This window comes from Sparus aurata, chromosome 22, assembly GCF_900880675.1.
Source record: "Sparus aurata chromosome 22, fSpaAur1.1, whole genome shotgun sequence".
NCBI classification, from domain to species: Eukaryota; Metazoa; Chordata; class Actinopteri; order Spariformes; family Sparidae; genus Sparus; species Sparus aurata.
In genome coordinates this window covers 1,257,380-1,274,595 of record NC_044208.1, presented here as the reverse complement: position 1 = coordinate 1,274,595, position 17,216 = coordinate 1,257,380, and the positions used below count along the sequence as shown (strand labels likewise).

At 41.6% G+C, this 17,216-nt stretch overlaps 1 protein-coding gene across 6 annotated transcripts; it reads right to left on the bottom strand.

Moving 5' to 3' along the window:
* Nucleotides 1-1,504: 1,504 nt before the first annotated feature.
* LOC115573749 (endoribonuclease ZC3H12A) lies at nt 1,505-17,216 on the bottom strand. Of its 6 annotated transcripts, none has more exons than XM_030404686.1 (6): nt 17,031-17,216; nt 15,395-15,798; nt 11,007-11,146; nt 9,053-9,287; nt 8,759-8,865; nt 1,505-2,851 (listed from the first exon to the last, which is right to left on the bottom strand). In XM_030404686.1, exons 2-6 carry the CDS (start codon nt 15,691-15,693, stop codon nt 1,920-1,922), a joined length of 1,713 nt encoding a protein of 570 aa, XP_030260546.1. In that variant the 5' UTR covers nt 15,694-15,798; nt 17,031-17,216; the 3' UTR covers nt 1,505-1,919. The 6 variants fall into 6 exon arrangements, with proteins under 6 accessions (XP_030260546.1, XP_030260548.1, XP_030260545.1 ...); XM_030404688.1 differs by having other exon boundaries at nt 15,395-15,803; nt 17,031-17,213; XM_030404685.1 differs by lacking the exon at nt 17,031-17,216 and adding an exon at nt 15,963-16,994 and having other exon boundaries at nt 15,395-15,853.

Here is a 17,216-nt window from a genome sequence, read left to right as displayed (position 1 = left end):
TAAAGTGATGTTCTCCTGAACACATCAGTAATTATAACCCAGCATTAGAATAATCGTCCTTCTGAAAAGGTCATGCTTTTACTTTTAGCACTGTAAATACATCAGAGTCCCCTGTCAAACCGCACTGAAGCTGATCCTTACCCGCTGACTTAAAGTAGACTCCAACATTTGAAAGAAGACATAACACATTCTTTCTTGTATTAAGTTGATTTTAGTAGCAGCTGCAGTTTATAAATTAAAGACACTGAGAGGTTTTGCTGCAACAGTATGTTGATCATTGAAATGCACCTATAGCATGTATAATCATAGTTATAAGCACTCGTGAATATTTGTGAAGCCCTATAACAACAATAATAACTCATTGTAAAGCATTTGGTAATGGCATAAGGCCAATACTTCATAACTGTTGATTACTCACAATTTTTTATAAGGATCATTGAAACAAATTCTTGATACATTGTCATGGTTGAAATACATAATAATCATGTTATAATCATGATTATAATGTGATTTAATTTACTGTTAGTTGCAATTGGGTGCTCTAGGCAAATAAATTAGATCTCTATTTCACAGATAGATCTAATACATTGGAGGTGGTTACAGTGCATGTTCTCATTGTTTGCCTTAAATGAATTTAAAATGTATCTGTCTTATTTTGCACAACCACAAATATAACTTATCATTAGTATGTTTCTGATGCGTTATAATGTACTGTATATACAACCATAGTTTCAAGTTTCAAGTGCATATCACAGAGTCTCTCTTTTAAGGACAAGTCAGATGTCCTTTAAAGTGCTCAACCTATTGAAAAAACTGAAACTGACAAAACCATATCTCATCCTTCCCACAATTTCGGTGAGAAACACAGTCGCAAAGCCAGATTTTCATCAGCAGCGGTGCTTGTTTAACACTGAAACTCCTGTGATCCCACAATTCACGTATGTTTTTACCCAGAGATCCCTAGTGGCAGAAATGACATATCCTGCATTAAAAGCAGCTGCCCACTGTAGTTTCAAGTACCTGTTCTACTTTTGGGGGCTATTTGTGTTTGTGATGTGCTTTGATCCACACGAGCAGTGTGGGTCCAGGCAGATGAAAAAAAAAAAAAAATCTCTTATGCAAGTCCCACTTTATGGCTATGTTGTTTAAAACCACTGAACTGCTCATTTACATTTTGCAGTAAAAATCCCTGACACAGGGCTGAAAAGTGCTGCTCCACTGACTCAAACCCTTCAGCATGAGTGTTTCAGCCAGCAGAGAGCAGCAGCAGCACCTTTGAATTATAATCAGTGCTGATTTCAAATAAGTCCAATTTCTCCCCCATAATGCACTGCAGATGCTTCATAGATGATGGAATGTAAGTAATTACATTAACTCAAGTACTTAATTAATTTTATCTTTATAATTCATTAATCTTGTTTGTTTCATTGTTAAGTACTTTCATTGGCAGATACTGCAGTACAAGATGTTTGTATATGTTATATATCACAGACAGACACCCAGAGTGATTGAAGTGATTTTATTTCACAGGCAAGTTGAAAACACAAGCCTCTAAAATTCATATCAAAAACAGCTCAATGACATTCTAAACAGAAGTACAGACTAGTGTAATAGAGTTCCTCATTTTGAGGTAACATGAGAAAACAACGCATGCTTCGATAAAACATTTGTCAGTGCTACAGTAAGTAGCATGTCTGGAGCGTAGTGCATTGCACTTTTATATTAGACATAACATTCAGTCTGCTACATTTTCAAGACTTCCTCAGATCGAGTTTAATGCTTAAAATACACGGTAACCACAGTATGATTCTTAATAAGTTCACAGTCATTTTAAGAAAAGTAGAAATGTTCCCTTTTTTCAGTTTCACTTTGTTTTGAGATGAGAACTCCAGTGAGGGCCCAGTTTGAGTCTTTCAAATCTAGAAGGAGATGTGGCTGGTCCTGCTGCTCTGGATGAGGGAGATCAGTTTGGACATGTCTGACACATGTGGGTAAGCATTCATGACCTGCTCCACTGCGCTCTGAGGGAACAAGGTGCTTAGCTGGTTCCTCAGGCCTTTCCTCTGCTCACTGGACGGGCTCTTAGCCCGGCCGCTCAGCCTGCCATCAGCCTGTGCCCATGGATCCCTTGGTAGACTTTGGCTCTGTCTGTTGGTGGGTTGTCTGTAGTACTGCTTCTCTGAATAGTGGCCAGGGTGCTCCCCGTTATGTGGAGGCAGAGCTGGGCAGGAGCCCCATGCTGGGTGGTGTTGGTGTAAGGACATCCTGGTCTGCTGCTGACAGCATCTGCACTGGCTGCACAAGCGGCCTTCACCGGACACTGAACTGTTCTGATGAGGGTAATAACCTCCTCCACCCACGGACAGCCTCTGAGTGCTCCCACCAAATGACCCGGAGAGTGAGTAGTCGTCGTGGCTCAAGCTGTAGCTGGCCACCCCGCTGCTGTAGCTGTGGGGAGGCCGCTCCATGCTGGTTGGCGGATCATGGATGTAGAGACTGGACATAGAGCTCTCCATGGAGCTGAAGGCCTCGTCTATGTCCAGGCTCGGGCAGTGGGGGAAGTCCATGTTCAGATGGCTTCTCTGGCTGCTGGTGTCCCTGTGATAGATAAAGTGCTCGCTGGGTGAAGCCCTGTGGGCCTGGTCCTCTGTGCTGAGAGGTGGAGGGGTGGAGGAAGTGTATGTGTGCTCTGCCTGGAACACAGCAGAGATGCAGTGTGTGTCCTGCAGGCTCGGTTTGGGCGAGAAGTTCCTGGCTCTGTCCCTCAGTTCATCAGCTACAGAGAGCTGTGATTGGTTGGCCCGCTCTGGGTGGTAAAACTTGCATTTGACTCCATAAGTACACTTCTTTCCTGAAAAAAAGAATGAAGAGATTATTTATGAGCTCCACAGCTGTGAACCAAGAACCTGTCAACACAGGATGTGTGTGTGTGTGTGTGTGTGTGTGTGTGTGTGTGTGTGTGTGCGCGTGCATGCGTGTGTTTGCGTGTGTGTGTGTGTCCTCTCTTCCTGTCTGCACTACTGTAAACACACTTGGCTTCTGTGTGCTTTCAGTACAGGGGCAGAAACTATTACTGCAGAACTTTTTGAAGGGTTCTGTGTCCCAGTCTTGCTGTTATCCTCAGCTCTCACTGGGTGTCACTAGCTGTTTTTAGACAGAGCACCAAGCCGCCAATTTGCCCGTCCTTTTGGCGGCTCGGTCTGCGGTTTTAGACAGAGGCCGGCAAATTGGGGGTCTGTTTTGGTCCGCCGGTTTTCCGCCTCGGAGGGTACACTTATTCCCGCCTCGCCTGCTATCCTAAAACGAGGCGGCAATGTGTCGGCCCCTGCGTGAGGTGTGCGGAGGTATCAATGACCTGCACTATTGTGCAACCCAGAGCCGGGGAGTTTTAAAACCAGTAAACAGCTGATCACAGCAGTCAGTCCATCATTTCATCCGCGGACATTAAGATGAGCAACTGGACAGCCGCTGAGATCCAGGAGATGCTGGCGTCTCCTCGGTCTCTGTAGCTGTTTGGTTGTGTTAGCTTGTTGTTGTGTCGGCAAGCTAGAAACGGTCGCTACTTTCAAATTAAAAGCCCCTGGCTAAGATCGCAGTTCTAAACTCCAATGGGGTGCAATGTAAAGCTCTTATTTTGAAGACAAATTCATTGTCACCGTTCACAGCCCAACTTCGAGTTCACGTCATGTCACATGTTTACGCCTACCTCAGAGGCAGCTTTTGGAAAAGGAGGAATATTACGCCTTCGTTTTAGAAAGACAGGCCGGCACATTGCATCCTTACCTTGGAGCAAATGTGCCGCCTTTTCTATCTAAAAAGGGCTACTGAGGCCCAATCCCTGACCGAAGGCCCGACGAATGAATCGCTGCTTAACTAATCTCACAGAGTGGCCTTCTACAAGTCTCTGAGGATAAGTTATTCAAGACGAAACACCCACTACTGGCTCTACTTCTCTCTGAGAGGGTCCACATTGATTTTCATTCAATAAAGAATGCATATTAATACAGTTTCAATAGTTATAGAGAATGTTCATTCATAGAGGTTATCTTTAAATTTAGAAAGACTAGTGCAGTGCTCGTAAGAAAAGTGTATTCCTATAAAAAATTGGGAGGTTAAGGAGCTTTTTCATGGATGGCCAAATGAGGCTGTGTTTGAAGGTGGGACGTCAGGGATATTTAGGTTTGTTGTGAAATCCGATATTCCAGGGTATACTTGGCTGTTTTTGACTATTTAGGGTCCGAGCACAATAAGCGTTTAAATTTAAAACATTTAAAAATACCTACAAAATCAACAGTACATGCTACAGTTTTGAAACTTTCACCAAACTGTAGCCCCAATACTGCTGAAACTTTAGTCCACTTAAACTCATTACAAATTATGAAGTCAATCACTCAGTTTTTTTCAAAACCTTTAAAACTTATAAAACCTATCTCCTCCTACAATTTTTGCTCAATTGTCACCAAACTTGCTAGAGAGCATCTTCAGACCGCCCTCCACAAAACTTGTTTCTCGGATTTTTGATTTATCAAAAATTAAGCCTACGGTGCATCAAAATGTTTGACCGTAAACAGTACTGTAAACATATACTATCAAATTCTTGCTAAATACATTTTCAATCTTCCTGAAAAAAATTGAGAATATTTTGGAGTCATGGTTGATGAAGTTTGGCAAATATCAGAATTTTATCTCAAAAACTGAATTTTTGAGAACATTTTGAATTCTGCTCTCATGGGAACAACTGGAGTCAATGTAAGACTGGCATTTTTAAACATCAGATTTTCTCTTATGAAGCAAAACACTTAGAGTTAAAAACAAATCGCCAACATTTCCCATGCTGTCAAGATGCAATTTATGTATTATCAGATTTTTGTTTAGGTAACAGAATTTCTGACATTTTGACCATTTTTGAAATCTTCCTCGACAACAGCTGCCTGGACAGTGAGTCCCTGAGTCGACAAATGCAGCTACACAGCTGGTCTCACTTCCAGCCAATTAGCTCAGCGAGTTAGGAGCTGGTTCTCGGTGTCAAGGGTTGTGTGTTCGAGACCCAGCAAGGGTGATGATGGTAATGGTGATGATGACAGATCAAAATGTCAGATGTTCTCAATATGAAACACAAGACAATTGTCCTGATGGTGGCATCACAGCAAGCCTCTAAATTAAATAAAAACAAATAGCTTGGACAGGACCATGGGTGAAAGCTAACCGAATTTTGCATAAAGGTCCAGTCTCATGCCAGATTACTTCAGCTGTAAACCCAAGCCAATAGTCCTGATGGTGGCGCTACAGCAAGTGTCTAAAGTTAAAACTTTGAAAATTCATAACAAATCAACCTGCTAGAACTTCACACTTTCATCAAACTGTAGCCCCAGTACTAAAGAAACTTTTGTACATTTATACCTATTTAAAATTATGAAGTCCATCACTCTGTTTTTTTTTAAACTGTAAAATGTATGAAGACCTCCCACAATTTTGGCCAACAGTGCATGAAAATGTTTGACTGTGAACACTACTGTAAACATATAGCCTACCTGCAAAAAAATAGATAGATAAATAAATCTTCAATGTTCATGAAAAAATTCATGTCATGGTAGATGATGTTTGACAAATATCAGAATTTTACCTAAAAAACTGAATTTTTGAGAACATTTTGAATTCTGCTCTCATGTGAATAATTGCAGTCAATGCAAGCAGCATTTTTAAACATTAGTTATTCACTTATGGAGCAAATTAATCATTTTTAAAAACAAATTACCAACATCTCCATGCTGCAATATGTGTCAGATTTTTGTCTTGATAACTGAATTTTTTACAGTGGTTTCAAATCTGCCTGCACAACAGTGAATGGCTTAATCAATTTGTCAAGCCACTGTTATAATGCCACTTGCCAATTAGCTCAGAGCGATAGATGACAGTCTTTGGTTCCAGAAGTTGTGAGTTCAAGCCTCAAGTTGTCCAAAGTGAACATGGTTGTCAACTGTCTGGTCTTCCTATTCTCCTGTTTGTTGCTCAGAATTGCCTAATTTTGCCAAAAAATAGCCCGGACCCGACCCATTGCTGCGCAGCAGCTATAATTTTGATTTTGCCATTATATTTCATCTTAAAAGCTATTTACTTGGTGTCATTATTTTCAGCACAACCTCACATGTGTGACTGTACAGTTATTTTTTTTATTTTGACATACTGTATTAACACAATGGACCTAAAATCACAAAAAAGAAAAACATGAAATCCGAGTAGAAAAAGTTAGATTTTTTTACTGTGAAAACCACAAATAAGTTTAACAATTTTTTTTTTTTTTAACTTATAATGCAAATATAAATTGTTGTTTATCTAAATTTGTGCATACATTTAAAAAATTTACAAAATTATATGTAACTATTTACATTTAAATGCAGGCAATGCTCAGGTCTGCCTGAGCTCCTTCCAGCTGAATAAATAGCTGGACTGCCTGCTCCACATTCAGCTTCTCCTCATTATTTTGACTCATTAAACAAAAAAACGACTCCACTACTCACTAACACACTACACCAAACACTACATAACACACTAACTACACACTCCAAACACGCTAAATGTCACAAATCTCTCAACTCTCAACACACACCGACCGTCGTTGCATGTCAATCATCCGCCTAGGTCCCTCCCACAACTTCCTGTTCCTCAACAACCAAACTTGCTGCTTGGACAATTTCGTGACAAAAGCCCGTTTTTACCGTTTCTTCCTGCACCAGACACAAAGCAAACGTGACGGCGATGTTCGCGAAAAAGCGTGGCGGACATGATTTACCCTAGGTCCGGTTTTGGACGTGCCGATGCTTCCGGTCCGTCGCCTCGGGAGGTGGGCCGTGTAGCTAGCGGCTAGGAGCTAGCTGCTAGCTAGCGGCTAGCTACACACGAACATCCACAGATTCCGATTCCACTTTGTTGTCCGCGCATCTCCGGATCTCCTCAGACCCGAACAGACTCGGTCCGGACTCGTTTAATCTCATTAATCCACAACAGTCAGTTTAGATGCACAGAACAGAACGGGACCGAACCGCCGGCAAAATCCCGGTCCAGCTCGCGCAGCTGCAGGTATAAATCTGCTTGTTTCTTAAGGTGGGGGGTCGGTGGGCTCTGCAGTGATTGGCTCTGGTGCGCGCGTGGCCATGGTGTACAGTGATTGGCTCTGGTGCGCGCGTGGCTACGTGTGCAGTGATTGGCTCTGGTGCGCACGTGACTGTAGTGGCTCCGGTGGACAATGCTCGTGGAATTTGTAAACCATTTATGAAATAATTTATTAACGGTATCATTGCAGTCCAAACAAATGCAAAATATCACACCATTGAACCACGCAGCAGCCATGTTGAAACTCTCAGTCTGATCCTGATCCGCAGAGATATTTGAGGAACACACACATACACACACAGACAGACAGACAGAGGTTACTTGTATTTATAGATAGATTATATTATGGTAGATGGAAAATTGTACTCTTGTACAAAACTAACACAAGAACAGATTTCACAGTTTTTCACAGGAGCACAGCTGCTACATTAAAGACTCAGATTCTAGAAACCAGGAATATATACTTCCTCTATCTGTAGCACAAACATTTTGGTGTTTGAAATATTTTCTAAAGTGGTTGTGTAAATCTAAGAAGTACACTTTCTGCACTGTAGTTACCAGACTGGCAACCCAACAATCAGAAAGAATGGACAGTCTTCTCTTATTATTGGGAGGTTTCTCTGTTGATATTATTTAATTATTTAGTCTTCATTCAGTCTATCCAACACTTTGGTCCAAAGTGAAATATCTTTAACAAATGGATTGCCATTGAATTTGTTGCAGATAAACACATTTGCCCAAAGGTTAAACCTTAATGACTGGGGTGAGTCCAGGACATTTGATGTTGGCCCACCAGTTTGTGGTGGTGGTGTTTAAATTGGTGTCTACATGACTAATACAAGTACAAAAGGTTTTGGAACTGGTCTTGCAGATCACCTCACCCGGCAGTTGCAAAATGGGCTTCAATGGCTGCAATGTAATTCTTGGGGGAAACTTCAGCCATCAAAGTCAGACGGGCTCAGAACCAGCTGTTAATCGCTCTCTTAAGAGCCACCAGACCCAACGGACCATGTTTAAAGATACTGAAATGTACAGTATTGTTGCTTTTGGCTGGTTTGATAGGCTACACATAAACTTCTGGGTTGTACGTATATCACATGTATCAAGTTTGATCGAACTACTTGGTTCTGATGTGCAATCCTGATGAGAGTGTTTAGCTTTATAGTGCTGCCTTGGCCAGTTGTAACAGTAACCAGCCAGTGACATCACAGCCACACTTAACTTTATAGACATGTCAGCAGCTTTAGTCTCAGCCTCAGTCTCAGCCTCAGGCTCATGCTCAGTCTCAGCCTCAGGCTCAGCCTCAGCCAGTGGCTATGGCTGAGGCCAGAGCTCAGCTTTCCTTCTTTAGGTGGCACTGGTGTCAAAATAGCTTTTACTTTCCTTTTCTGTAACATGCAGTTTGGAATAGGACTGCAGCTCTGATGTAATGCTTTACACTGTGTATGCTTGTCTATAAATGCTTGTTTTGTGTCTTTATCCTTTATATTAATTATAAATGTTGATCACACACTTCATATTCCTTAAACCGGTTCTGATTGTATTGTATGTATGGTGTGGTTGCAGTTTTAATCTCCCAGGAGAGTACAAGGAAGTGGAACCCGAGCACTTCTGTGTGCTGCCAGGTGGAACAGGAACGTAAACCTACCATAAGGACAGTGCTGCTGCTTGTTGTCTGGGGTCCACGGCTTCTTCCGCAGGAAATCATCAATGGTGGGACCGTTTCTGCCCTGAGGATCGTCTGGAGGCATGAACCTGCACAGCACAGAAACACAGTTGGATCAGGTGATGGTAGTTCATCGAGTGGTGTGAGGTTGGGCCAAAAAAGGAACCTTCACTCCAACCAGTGTGCAGAAAGGGGCACACCTTTTTCATTTCCTACTCTGTACACGGCCCTGCATGTTGCCTGGGTGTGGTGACCTGGTGCTGCCATCGGTCTTACTTGTCATTAGCGAATGTATACATCAGCAGCCTCTCCTCTATGAACTTCTTCCACTGGGGGTTCTCCATCTGCAGGTCACGGTAGTTGTCGTTGGACACAATGATGCCGTCAGAGTCGAAGGCCAGCTTGACGATGTAGCGGTCATCATAGCACACCACCCTCTTACCGTTCACGCAGCGGGAAGGCGTGTACACAAGGATCTTCTTCCTCTCCAGCTCGTGGAGAATATGTTGATCTACGGAACAATGACATTCGTGTTTATCATTGTTTATTATAAGGTCTACTATACTATCAGCCAATGACTTTAAATCAAAAAGTCCTCGCTCATTTTAACTTGAGTAATAACTTGGTATGTTTGTATATAAGTATGTTCAGCCCCCCAAAAAATTCCCAGGGTGCATTGTAATTGTTTTAAGAGCCAGATCTTTGCCAGCAGAAAGAGGTCAGATAGCAGCCAACATTACAGCTGTGGAAAACATTAATGTGTGGAAACAGTTGTGGTGCTGGTTGAAGGATGTCCATGGATAACTGACACAGGTGTACTGGAGCTATCAGCACTTCAAAGAGCAGAGAGCATCTCCTTGCCGATAAGCAGACGTTTACTGAGATGTGTGAACCGCACACAGTCCACATGAGTTTTTTTTTCAAAAGTATTTTTTTGGCCTTTTATGGCTTTATTGATAGTACAGCTAAAGATGTGACAGGAAACAGGATGAGAGAGAGGGGGAGTGACACACAGCAAAGGGACCCAGGACAGGAGTCAAACCCGGGTCTGCTGCAGAGCCTCGGCACATGGGATTGCGCGCTCTACCAACTGAGCTAAACGGCGCCCCAGTCCACATGAGTTTTTATCTCTGATAATATCTTTGTTTTGACATGGTGCTTTACAGCATGATCATAAAAGGTGGAGCTTTCAGCAAAGAGCCTTATCCAACATGAGCAAAGTACTGGATTTCAGTTTTGATGCTTACACTTTCTCATTTTTTCCACGGCAGTTTACTTGTTTTTCACAGTGAAACAAGGTGAAATCATTTAAATGACTCTATCGGTGGCATCTACCAGTAACCAATCAGTTATGTGTGATGTGTGTCATCTAACATGCTAGAACATTTATCAAGAACGTAGTTTGTCTTATTTCCTCAATTTCGGGAACTGTTTTGGTGATCACTTTCCAGCTCATGTCAGCACTGTCTCAACATGCTGTATGAAACACACACAGTGCTGTGGCTTCTACTGTTTCTTCATTTTTTTTTTTTTTTTTTATGAAACTGCTTGATTTGCTGCTGTAAGTGTAAAATGAACCATTTCCTGTAAAGAAGACTCCCTTCTGCAGAAACAAAGACTGGTTTATCAGTGTTTCAGTTTGTGTAGAAGCTTACATGGGACGTTGAATTGATGTTACTTTAATTTACAAGAATTAACTCACATCTTTTCTCATACACAAATAATACATTGGGACATTCTGAGTACAGTTTATCCCAGATCATCATAACAATGAATTTTTCTTTCAAAAATCTTTCTTAAAAAATCGAAATATATTATATTATGTTATGTTTAAGGCTTCTGTCTCTAACTTCAGAATTCATCTCATCACAGATGACTTGTGAGCCTTAAACATTTAGTGTTGACGCTAGAAGCATTTATGATGAAGTCATGTATTTTGGTGTTGGTTAGTCCACAACTGATGCTTAAATTCTGGTTCATCCTGATGAACAGCAACAGCCCACAGTCACTGCCACATTAAATGAATCATCGTCTGAAGACGTGTCATTAGGCAATATGACATCACAGTTGGGTGGCACGCCTCAAAGGAAAAATAATATGTACACAAACCCTGATTAAACTAAAAAGTATAACAAAGGAATTCTCACATTTGGTGGCATTTTCCTTTAACTGACCTCAAATTGTGAGAATGAGTGGGCACTGCTACCTCAGCTTAGTCAGGTGATCCTACCTGTAATGAGAGCCTCTGGTCGCGGCTGCTCCTTCCTCCACAGGGGAATGAACACAGTGATGTCCCTCATCCCTTTGTCCCAGAACCAGTTCACTGCCAACTGGATGCCCTGGCACGAAAACACCTTCTTGTCACCATGGCTACAAAGACAAAGAGGCCAGAGTAAAAAAAAACCCAACTTCTTCTTTTGTGTTTTTGTGCCTGTTATGCACACGCACACACATCTTCTCTACCTTTTTCAGGAAGTAGATGGTGTCACAAGGCATGTTTTCAGAGTTCTCTGAAACATTGCTAAAGAACATTGCAAAAGCACTGAGATGAGTAACTGGACATAGACTATTCACGTGCATGTTGTCTGAATTATTGTTTCACGGTCAGTTACAAAATAAGTGAAGATTTCTCACACAAAAAGAAAAACATGATGTTTGGCAGTATCTGTCAGTGTCCTTCTTGTTGATGTCCAATTTAAACTGATCATAACTTAACTTTATTAAGTGTTTTTTCCAAAGTTACACCCTGGGGGAAGACTTACAAAGGATATTTTGTGTAGTACCAGCTTTACACATTTTCCTTCATGTGACAAGATCATGAGTTAAAAAATGTCACTAAATGATCAGCATCTGTACAGGAATAACAGCAAATGTCAGTTATAATGTCTATGGACTGTGTTGTAAAGATATCTACTGAAGTTGGCATGCAAACCAGTTAGCCCCATCTGGTCCCAGTCTAAAGCTCCTGTGCTCGAGGTGTAAACATCAATACTACCTTTGCTCTGAGCTCTCAGTCCGAACTGCTAGTTGCATTGCTAACTGAGCTAACTAGCAAACAGCAGCTTTATTTAGCAGCAGTTAGAAGTAACTCTAGAGATATCCTGCCATCTTTCTGGTTTGAGAATGAATTCCACCGGTGGCCAATTCTTACATATTGCACCATAAAACCTGAAGAACTTGATGAGTCATGAGTCATGGACAATTATTAGAGTTCATAGATAAATGAGTGAGGGCAACCTGAAAATCCTTATTTACAATCACAAACATGTATCAGTCTGAACTGCCAACAGTTCTGTACAAGTTCACCTGACAAACATCTGTTTTCTGAAATCAAACCCTGCTGTAACACTCACATTACCAGACTGTACTGAGGAGCTACTGAACAAGAAAACTGGATTGTTTTGCGTGGAGGAGAACATAAACATCTGTGTGTGTGTGTGTGTGTGTGTGTGTGTGTGTGTGTGTGTGTGTGTGCATGCACATGGGGGTTTCCCTTCATTCCATCAGCAGGAAGTAGTGAGACACTTTGCATACAACAGGTACCAAACACAAGGTTTGGCATGAGATAAAGTCATCAGCCCTACATATCTTTATTGGCACTGTGTGTTATAACATTTTCTTTGAGTGACATTACCTTGATGCCTGTCACTTCCTCAAATGTAACCAATCCTATCAGACAGTTACAGACTCCTTGTGTTTGCAGATGGTTTATTTGTAGACGTGTTTTATGCTTCAAGGCTTGATTGGGTCCTTGAGTTAAACCACACAATTGGCTGATGATAGAGACACATGTAAGGAGCAGTGAGAGAATGGAACAGGCTGTCACAGGGAGCCAACTGTACTGCATTCAGGAAGAAATCAAGATTTTTAGCTTTAGAGGAGAAATTTACCAAACAAGTGAAAATACTAGAGTAAAGTAGTCATTCTGATGCAAAGTATTCTTATCATTTATGTGCTCATACAAAATATTATTATATTAATGGCTTGTTTAAAGCAGCAATAATCGATTTTTCTCCACCTTATAGAGTTGTTAAGGCTAACACTTTAGCAAATGGTTTTCTATTTACACATTCAGTAGACAGAGCAACATTGGCATTTCTTCAGGGTCTGATCACCTGACATTAGTGGTTTGGTCACCACAAAGTCGTGGGAAAATCGACTTCTTTAGCTGCTAAATGCGCCACTCTACTCCACAGCTACTTGCAAACTGTGTCTCCTATTAGGCTATGGATGTATTTTATGGTCCTGATGCCAAAGGTCTACATATGCCAACAAAGCTTCTATCTTCTGTGTTTACCTCCTGATGAGGTGGCCCATATCTGTAAGTTTCTCCTGCTGGCCCTGCCTGCCAGTTCCCGCCCCGCCCGTAGACTTTGTGATGATGTGAGAGCTTCTTAAATTACTTTTGTCGGCACAAGGAAACTTTTACAAATATAAAACCACCATGGATCAAATATTCAAGATAGAAAGAGTCATAATTGACCTTGTCCTGTTAAGAGTTGGTGCTAGTCATAAGAGAAGCGACTGTACGTTTGAAAACAACAATGGTGGCTCATGAGGAGGTTAGAGTAGATGCTATTATAGCATCAGTTATAGTAGATCTAGAGAGAATATTTCATAAAAGAAGAGCATAAACAGTGGAAATTGTGTTTTCACGCTTCTACCAGCTGGCTTTGGTAATGTGATTGGTGTAAGTTAGCCAGTAATAAATGGGTATTTCATCCAAACACCTCCAGAGTATGCTTAAGTGGAGTGGATAATGCTCTGTACCCAGGTCTTCTCAGTAGGTAGTGTACAGTGGGTTTATTAGTTCCTTTCAATGAAAAGCAGATAGAATAAACCACTGTTACTTACAACAGTTAGTAAAACACAGTGTGTAGCCGAGGGGATGAGTGCTTGTTTTCACACCAGTGACGCCTTTCACATTATACACAGTGCTCCATATCGTTTGCTTTAAAAAAAAATGTTGCATGTAAACACTGAAAAAATGTAGATGTCAGGGTGATTTGGTCAGTTAGTAAATGTCTTCTTTGTCTCTGTAGTTAAAGTCTGAGGATATTACTGAAGTGAGATTGTCAGAGTTATCTCGGTTTGATCTCAGAGAGCCTGCATTACATACTAGCCACCCCAGTAGGACGTGGGTGGATACCAAGCAGGGAGGGTCCAACAAAAGAAAATATTGGGTTGCATTATACAAAATGTTTTTTGCAGTTTGAGTCATTCTTGGAGCTAAAAGTCAGTCAACTTCTGCTGCTACGAATTTGACCATTTTTTAAAAAAAAAATCTGTTGCTCACAAGTCTCCCTGCTTGATGAAAGTGCAATACTAAACCACTTTAGTGCTCTTTAAGTAACCGCATAAACTGACAAGGGTGATGAAATGAAATAGTTAGTAGTTGGACCGAATGAGGTTGGACATTTTGAAAGGTGACAACTTGTCGGTCAGTTTCTGATGCAGGTATTCAGAGCACATATAGTGAAACAGAAAGAAGAGCCTGATGAGTCTCCTCACAGCCTGTGAGATCTCATGCCTGAGGCCAGACTACAGTCACCTCTCCTGGGACTAAAGGTGTGACGGTAAATACTGTATTCTTCTTCCTCTTTCGACCTCATGTCCTTACAGGAATATGTGTTGTGCAAACATTTTTCTTTTAGTTCATATCATGCCCTCAACCTACTTGCAATGTTATTTGTATGCGTTCATTTTGACTCAGAACTTCCTTTGTACCCAAATAAAGCCACATAAAAATGGCAACCACATGAACATGTGGACATGCACAAGCATTTCACGTCTTATTGTACACACAATGTAAGTCACATTTGGAAAGTGTAACAATGGTGGCAGCCCTGACTGCTCTGCCCTTCAGGCATTGTGTGATCCTGAATGTAGTGGACAGAAGAGAATACAGGCACACACCGTGTTTTCTACTTCCCACATCTTTAAAGAGGAAGTGTGGTGTGCTCAAATCTGTGAAGTGAAACAAGATTTGACACAAATAGAGACGCTGATATACAAACGGAAATTCATCCAAGTACATTGACTCAAGAGCTGTACGGCGCGTGAGCACGATACTCAAGTATTTTACTTGTTATTTCTATTCTGTTACTTTAAAACTTTTCAGAGGCATATATTTGACTCCAGTGACTTGAAGTATTTTAGTTACATTTAATTTTCCCATGTAATTCTGTGCCATAAGTTTGATGTAAAGGACCACATATATGCTTCTTAAATATTATTAGTCTTAAACAACTATGGGTGTGATATGGACACAGAATAAACTATTTGAAGGAAAATACTTTTACATTTTATACTTGAGTAATAAACACTTGTAAAAAACATTATTTTAAGGTTGAAGTTCTAGAGACTGTAGCTACTATTGTGTTATGGCACATATTAGATAATAATATAACACTCTGATATCTACCATGCTGGCCAACAAGTACTTTTACTTTTGCTCCTGTAACTTACTCATTATACCTTTATCCTTTAACTGACAGAAATACTCAAGTCATACTCAACATATGACTGCTTGTTCCGCCCCTGCAGCTGGATACAAATATAAATGATCTGAGATATAATACAGGTATTCTAAATGATAAGAATAGTGAGTTGACCAACCTCATGGCCACATTGCTTCCATCTATAACCACTGGTCTGAAGCCAGTGGCTGGCTCTCTGTCTGCTCCAGGTCTAGGTTGACTGGGACTGGGGCTGGAGCCTCTGGGCACCAGCTTGGGACTGTTTGGGACACTTTTGTTGCTGTGAGTGCGAGTGTGGCACGTCTTTATCAGTTCCTCCAGAATGTCATTGGTCTGGGCATCGTGGCGGAGGCTCTCCAGCACCCTCAGGATGTCGCTGTGAGAGTACCCCAACTTGAGAAACCGCTCCACTTTGGCATGCTGCTGGTGGTGGTCCATGCTGGATTCTGTGTGCTTCCTCTCCTCTGTCTCCTCAGGACTGTGTGGCTGGGTAATCCTCCTTGCCTATTTATTGTGGTTCATCAGTGTCTCCACAGCAACGGCCTGTGCTTCAGAACAGTTGACAGGTGTGAAAAGGGGACGGAGGGAGTGTCAAACTCTGTCAGTGTAAACACAGGAAGCACAGAAGCACAGCTGTGGTCTCACAGGGGTTTTCCCAATAAATTGATTGTGGGTTGGTGCTCTCTCATAGAATCTGCTCTGCTTACCACAAACTCATGACTGCCAACGCAAGCACAAACACCGGCTGATGTCACACTGGTTAAGAAAGCCCCTGTCACACACACACACACACACACACACTAAGAGAGGAAGCTGAGGGTCTCCACTGATCTCTGGTCTGACTTCTTGCACTGTCATTGAGGTCAGTCTCAAAAACAAACATGAATGGCACTGATGTGAATGTATTAATGTGACAAGCTTCGGCCCATTCAGGAAATCTTTTATGGCTCTTTGTGGAAACCCCCTGAACATCACAGTGATGGACTTGAGGGTGAAGACTGTTGAATGACTCAACCTCTTCCACTTGTCCTCCCACCAAGCAGAGCTATTCTGTGTACAAAACTTTAACTTTAACTTCTCACACCTAAAACAAAGAAATACAGAACCACTGGCACCAGAGAGGCGTGTTGAGTTTAAAGAAAGCTCATCATAATGACCTAACCTACAAAACATATCTATCACGCTTTGACGCATTTCTCTCTGTTCAGGCTGTTTGATCATTGCCATGCATCAGTAAGCCTCTACTACAAGGTATATGTCAATCAAACATTTCAAGTATGAGGAAAAACCAAAGACGTAATGCAAACCATGTTTCTTTGTTCTACAAAAAACAAAATAAATATCTCATCTAAAATGAAACGTTACAAACAGGACACCAGTTCAGTTGAAGATGTTCTTATCTGATGCTTTTTCCCCTCTGCAAGGGGCTTGGCTTTGCACAAGCTTGCTACAACCTGCACCAAACCACATCCTTTGCTGCTGACTTCGGAACAACTACAAGGCACTCACACTCCTTTTCCCTGAAAATGAAGAGTGTAAGCTTTGATTTTTTTCTGCTTGATTGCCTCACATGTCCCGACTCCAACAACCTTTGCTCTCAGTAACGCAGTACTTGAGTAAGTGGACAATCTGACACCTCCTTGCCTCTCACAATCTGAAACATGACAAGTTTGAACAAGACAAAACTACAGGCTCTGTCTAGGAAATCACATTTAACACAAACAGCAGCGCTACACTGTCACATGACTCAAGAAGTTGTCTTATTCTGTACTTACACATTCATAAAGTGGTAGATCAGAGTGTGAGTCCGGAGTCTCTCCCGCTGCCTCTCTCTGTGTGAGCTGCTCTCAGTCAGTCAGTCACTCTGACAAGAAGACCGGTCTGTGGAAAGCTGCTCTTATTACTCATAAGAGGAAGTGACTGCCTGCTGCTGAGAAAGCAAGATCACTCTGACCAGCAAG

Coding starts and splice junctions, on each gene's coding strand:
- LOC115573749 (XM_030404686.1), bottom strand. CDS start 15,693: ATGGACCACCACCAGCAGCATGCCAAAGTGGAGCGGTTTCTCAAGTTG. Junction 9,288..11,006: donor ACCAGAGGCTCTCATTACAG/GTAGGATCACCT, acceptor ATTGTTCCGTAG/ATCAACATATTCTCCACGAG. Junction 2,852..8,758: donor GCAGCAGCACTGTCCTTATG/GTAGGTTTACGT, acceptor TCTTTTTTTCAG/GAAAGAAGTGTACTTATGGA.